The sequence below is a fragment of the Limulus polyphemus genome, unplaced genomic scaffold (genome assembly GCF_000517525.1).
Source record: "Limulus polyphemus unplaced genomic scaffold, Limulus_polyphemus-2.1.2 Scaffold2624, whole genome shotgun sequence".
In the NCBI taxonomy this organism is placed as follows: Eukaryota; Metazoa; Arthropoda; class Merostomata; order Xiphosura; family Limulidae; genus Limulus; species Limulus polyphemus.
In genome coordinates this window covers 69,092-75,693 of record NW_013668234.1, presented here as the reverse complement: position 1 = coordinate 75,693, position 6,602 = coordinate 69,092, and the positions used below count along the sequence as shown (strand labels likewise).

Below are 6,602 nucleotides of genomic sequence, written 5' to 3'. Positions count from 1 at the left end.
ATATATAGATATTTGTATCCATTTCCTATGGGACAAGAGATATTAAAAGCTTGATTTCTTTGTTGTACTGGCTGTCATGTTTGAGTTACATGAGTTTTGGGGAATATCCCTTATTTATTCAGGTACCATTTGTTTGTTTAATGCAAAATATAAGAGATCAAGCCTTATTCAAAACCATTTTAGAATTCTTGAAGCCGGTTCTTCAAACTTTTGCATTCTAATATTAAAGGTGTCTAGTAATGAGAAAAATCATTAAAACTTGTTACAATGAATTAGTTTGGTGGTACCTGTATCTATAAATATCCCCTTTAATGATTATCCTTGATGTATTTGTTTATACTTAGTACATTTTAGATGCTTCTCCGGGTTACGAGAGGCTTCTTAAAGCATTTTGAACAAAATGTTGTGACTTATCTTCTAAAATGTTTAAATAGGTAAAGTTCTAAACTCCTGAATTTTTTGAAAATCAGTTTTTATTTCCACCAAAGTAGGCTTACCAAAATTAAAAAGTAATTTTTATAAATTATTAGGTTAAGAATTTTTACAAACTACAGTGGATTAGTTAGAATAAGAAATCACACAGTTAAATAAATTATAAAGACAAAAAAAACACTGGTGGGTGAAAACTGTACCAATGTTTTAAATCATAGTACTGGTGTATCTAGGACAAATGAACTTGTCTCAAAAGAATTTTGAGGAATTCTAGACAAACCAAGCAACATATTGTATAAAAAGTAAGAAAAATACTAAAAACATAAACTAAACATGCAATGATAAAGAAAAAAATACTCGTAGCTTTTAAAGGAATCTGTATCCTTTCTGTGACTGAAGAAAAGTGTAAAGACAAAAACAGATGAAATATATTTAAAAGAGAACAGTGCTGTTCATAACTAAAGTGCCCTTCATTCCACCAGCACATTGGTTACACACTCATTTTTTAACTGTAGCAAGACTATGATGTTCTCACTTTTGTTGTTATACTCATTACAGTGTTGATATTTAGTTTTGATCTAAATATATAGTTTGCCCTGATTAGAAGGTAATATTATTTAATCCCTTCAATAAATTTGTAAAATATCACCTGTTTATTTTGTACGTGTTCCTTGTTATTTTGTAAAAGTGTATATTTTGATATTCTACTAATTTTTTGGCCATGAACATAAACTGAAATATTAAAACTTCTTTAGCAAGTCTAGGAAAATGAAATTTTACATGATATTGCCAAACTGACTGGACAAAAAAATTATGGTCTGGGGAACACAAACCCAAGATCTTTATCACAATAACATTTAGGTGGTGTAATTATAGTGTCATTGAGCTATTTATTACATAGACCAGGTTCAAAAAATATTGCCATTTAGAATATACTGGACATTTGATTTTATCTAATACCAGGAGTTTCAGGTTTTATATTAGCATAGAAGAAATCAGTTATCATCACTGGAACTTGGAACAAGGATTTGTACAAACTGCCTGTTTTTTTGAGTAACCATAATGTTAACCCTTACTAGACTTGCAAGGTGACGTTGTGTTATTGGATTGTTTTACTCTCACACTTAAAATGTTTAACGTGATGTCATTATATTTTGTACACACTTTCTACATGATATCTAGTTTGTGCTTGAAAAAATTATATAATTTGGTTTAATATTTGTGTAGGTTGTGAAATTGTGGGAATTTTGTTATGAAATGCTCTTTTTAATAAACATCAAAAATAATTCCTTTCATGTTTGAGTTGTTTTTATTTATTGTGTGTCTAATTGTTGTGTCTGTGTTCTAATAACTGTGTACTCTTTTTCTTGTATGGTTGTACAAGCTCATCCATACAAAGAAAGTAAACATTAAAGAATACGAAAGGAAACTGGATTTCTTTCAGTATTATTGATCAGAAAGTTTCATTTTATACATCCAGTTAGTTCCAACTTTTGTTTTCATCAGTTACATATGTTTGCTATTTATCGTTAAATGTTGAAGCAGTTATGAAGCCACATAAAATGTGGATGAACTGTAAAACTGTTTACTAATAGAAACACTCCTTTCACTTATATCTTAGGCCTATGCTAATGTAGGCAATATTTTTTCCAACTATGTTTTCGGTCAAATTTAATTTCTTTTTGATAATTATCATTTGTTTTCAATAACTAAGTAGTTTTTGTACATGGGTTTCTCGGTAATGATATATTTTGTAATATAAATATAAGAGCTTATCATACTCATTAACCTTAAATATCCTTACATGAATGAAAAGATCATCAAGAGAAGATATAAAAAAGTCCCAGGTTAAGAGCTTCTTCCCAAGTGTTGTATTAGAAACCTTTGTTCTCTACTATGACAACTTCTGTTAGTCATTTTCTCAGAAAAAACATTACTTTTTACTCCACTTTATCAGGCAGGCAGTAGCACTGCCTATGTAGGGTAGCCTGGATTGTTCATCAAAATAGTATTTCAATTATCTACTCAATAGATCATCGGAACTTTACTATACAGTGTTTCCTTTTATAACATTATGTGTGTAATGACTGAGTTACAAGTTCTGGGGAATCTGTAAATATCATAGCAAAACATTTGTACTTCTTGTTTTTTCTTCTGCTTCTTTTTTATTACATGATAATTCAAAACCAAAACAATTGTATCAACTAATTTCACTAAGGTGACAGTTTCAAACAGAGAACCCGCTTTTATAAATATTATAAACTAGTAGTAATTAATAAAAAATTCCAGTGTAAATGATGTTATCATTACCCATCGAAGTTAGCTTTCTTACATTTGTTACCTCATTTTATTATTTTATCATCCCTACAAATGCCATTCCTACTATCTTGTTTGCATTGTGTTTGGGGGATTGATATTAGCCATCCCTACATTTACTTCCTTTTTTGTAAAGTTTTTCTTTACTTGTTTACTTAACATTGACATAGATAAATAAGAATCTTTCTATCTTATCATTTTTATCAGTTGATTTTATCTTGTTTCTGAAAATGAAATTTATTAGTTACTGTCCAACCCATTTGCTCTGCATCATAGACACATCTCAACACAGGATTCTTGGAATATTCATCAAGAGAAAAGTCATGTTAGAAACAAAATCTTGGATAAATATATTTCTAAGAGATATCAGGGTCTGGATAAATATAAATCTATACCTTAGGATGAGCAAAAAAATTATAAAAAAAAAACTAAGGACATTGTTTACAGGCAAAATCCATTTTTTAAATTTTTCTTTACAAGTTACATTAAATAAATTTTGAAAATCTCATTTTTTAGAAAAAAATTTTTGAAAGAGAGTTAGAATCACTGTTTTTACTTCAGTTGTGAAATCTGATATGCAAGCATACCCTTGACCCTGGAGAGCTTCTCTGCAGTTCCAATGGAGTTAAAGAAAGCATTTTGATACATGTGTTAACCTCTGAACATCAAGTGTATTTGTTTCTGATTTATTTGCAAGTTACTTCACAGCAGATTATTTTTTTTTTCCTCATTTCTGAACAGAATGTAGTACAACAATATATAACATACAAAATGTTTTCCAAAATGTATTTTGTTATTTCGTTACTAAAGAGTAAAGAATATTAGCATCCATGCTGTTAAATAACATACTAAGGGAATTTTCTTTTATTACTGAAAATAAAATTATAGTACTCTGTGAGAGTTTATAAAATTAATGAGCAATAGTATATTGGTAGCAAGTAATTTATAGCCATTTTGTTTATAGTGTTAATATAGATGGAAAAACTAACAAAAAACTATTTGTTTTGTTTCTTCATTAAGTATGAAAGTTAAGAATGTAAGATTAAGATTGAATTTTTTGTAGTATAAGATAACATTAATTATTTTAATTTATAAACATAATCTCTATTGTACCAATGAGTTTAATATGTTAGTTTTGCAGAAGGTTTGAGCAGTAGGTTAAGCTTGCTGTTTTCAGTTTTTTTAATTTCACTGTTTACCTAATTAATCAAAAACATAATATTACAGGGAAGTTGTTTAGTCTTTATTTTATAGGACCGTATGTGATTCAATGTTGAATCGGAACAGGTAAACACAAGTGAAAAATACCACAACATAAAGTTTTTTTGCTTCTCTGATTAAAAAAAGGATTGAATTAGTAGGCAAAAACATGTCAATTTAAGAATCTTGTTAGAAATTTGTGGTAATTATACTGTATAATTAGACCTGATATAGTTTCTCATATATTATTTTTATACAAGCTATAAAACAAAAGTACCTAGTGTAAACAGGTAATATAAATAGTAAGTATACTTTGTAAAGAGTTGAAAGCAACTCTTTGTTTGTTTTCTTCCTTAGGGTAAACAACTGTGTGTCTTTTTCCAACTACAAGTTTTTTATCCTTTTCCTTGGATATGCTCTTGTTTATTGCGTTTTTATAAGTTTGACAACTTTGCAGTACTTCATAAAATTCTGGACTGTAAGTAATAATTTTGTTTTGACACAATAAATATTTGAAAAATAAAAAATAAATCATATTTATTTCTGATATAAATTTTATATATGTAATAGTGCATATTGTTTATAAGCATATTTAACATACACACATATGTGTGTGTGTGTGTGTTTTCAGTTATAATAGTTCCTCACCTGTGATATGGAAATTAACTAATAGAATAAGATATCTGAGGAAACTATTTCCGTAGTTATAGTCCTCAAAGGTTATACATTCTGCAGCTGCAATTAGTGTTAATTTTTTTGTTGCTCTAGAATGGCATGCATGATTTAAGTGTGGTTGTACATAGATATATGTTGGTTATCTGAACAAAGGTTAAGAAATGCATTACCCCATTGTGGCTTCTTACAGTATATGTCAATACATTCACCATGATTGACCAAATATTGTATTTAGATGTATATAGTACTGCTTTTATGACTATTGATAAATCAAAATTATTGAGCAAATTAGATAGGGAAAAGAAGACAAAATTTTGTCCATGAGCAATAGGTAACTTTTAGATTGTTACTTAGTACTTTATTTGTGTAAGTAACTGTTGCAACTACATAGACATGTTCCATGAGGCTGTTAGTCTGCTACTTTGTTATGTTTTCTTGTTCTATCAAAGTGTTTATTAGATATATATATATTTATACATTGGTTGGTAAAGATAAGAATTGAATGTAACAACTAACCCAATATTTTGAAACATCCTCTACTGTAGGAGTACCAACTTTTACTGCTACATCACAACATGTAAAGTAATAGTTTTTTCTAGAAGAAATAGTTCTTAAAAGTAGTCTTATGTATATTGCACATTTCAATTTCACGAATCAGTATCACTTAAAAGGAGTTGCTTCTTACTGCATGTATGAATTTATTTAATCTTTACATTTCTCAGTGAAGTCATATTTTATCCTTGAGTGTATTGAGTGAGTCACTGGGCATGGCTTAGTTGTTAGTTTTCCAGACTGTGAATCCAAGGGCCCTTGTTTTGCATCCCTTTGCCATATAATCACACTCCACACTTTGAGGTTATGGGTGTGTTTTAAAATTGACAGTCAAATCCAACTATTTGGTTCGAGTAGTTAAAGAGTTGGTGATGGGTACTGTTGATTAACTGTCTTTTCAGTAGCCTATCAGTTCAAATTATGGATTTCTAGTGTGGATAACTCTTGTGTGATGGATGGCTAGTGTAGATAACACTTGTGTGATAATGAAGATGGTTGATAAAACACAAAACATTTTATTTACAAAGTTAGAACATTTCGAAATACACTTATTCAATCTTCAGCAAAATCTGAAAATTGTGTTATGAAGATGATTATTAAATAAAACTATAATATCACAATCACTAGTTTACTTAGTTTTTAAGAGAAGTGGAAAACAGAAGGAGAAAACAAAAAAGGATTATTGATATATTGCACAACAGTTGAGTTTAAGTGTGAAAATTTAGAATAATTTTAGATCTAAAGAGCTTTGTGAGTCATTAAGAGTTGGGCAGTCTTTAGCTATAAGAAAGCTTTCTTTAATGTAGAGTTCAAGGTCTGAAGATCCTGTGGTAATGACAGAGAAATCATTAAATGAAATATTGTGACCTGTGGTTTCAGAATGTGAATGAATTGATGAGTGGTTAGGTAAATGATTGTTTGTTTGTTTTTGTTAGATACTCCTAAGTGTTCACATACTCGAGTTTTTAAGTGGAATTTTGTTTGACAATGTATGTGACCTTACAGTCACTATACATACATTTACGCATGAGCCATGAATGTAAAAGTTTAGGTTGTTAATTTTCTATTGAAATAAGTTTTTACTCAGAGGCTAGGTCTGTATATCAGTCTGAGCTGAATTTGAGGGCATAAGGTTTTTATTAGATAGGACAGTTTTTTTTTAAATGTAGGGATTGTGAACCCATAAAAGAAAGGGAGATAATGAGGGGAAATTTGGGGACAGTGTGCACATTGGCTAGTGGTTAAAATTTGTTGTTTAAGAAATTACGTGAAATCTTCATTAGAAAATTGTCCGGATCGCCATTTTTTAACATCAGTTTGTAGAGAAGGGTAAAATAAAATAATTCAAACAAAGATTAAAAATTCTGTTTAACCCTTTCAAGATGGGTCATGGGTGAAAGGTCATGTCATTGCATTTGTTGACTCGC

The 6,602-nt window shown here is 29.4% G+C and overlaps 1 protein-coding gene across 5 annotated transcripts in view; it reads left to right on the top strand.

The window, feature by feature from the left end:
* Window positions 1–6,602, top strand: part of LOC106467465 (palmitoyltransferase ZDHHC2-like) — a 60,522-nt gene that overhangs the window by 27,341 nt on the left and 26,579 nt on the right. For all 5 annotated transcript variants that reach the window (XR_002612425.1, XR_002612424.1, XR_002612426.1 and 2 more), the window contains exon 7: window positions 4,306–4,426. Coding sequence is in view for 2 of the 5 variants with exons in the window: in XM_013927823.2 (XP_013783277.1) it covers window positions 4,306–4,426 (121 nt within the window). In the remaining 3 variants the exon portion in view is untranslated. The remainder of the gene's footprint in view (window positions 1–4,305; window positions 4,427–6,602) is intronic.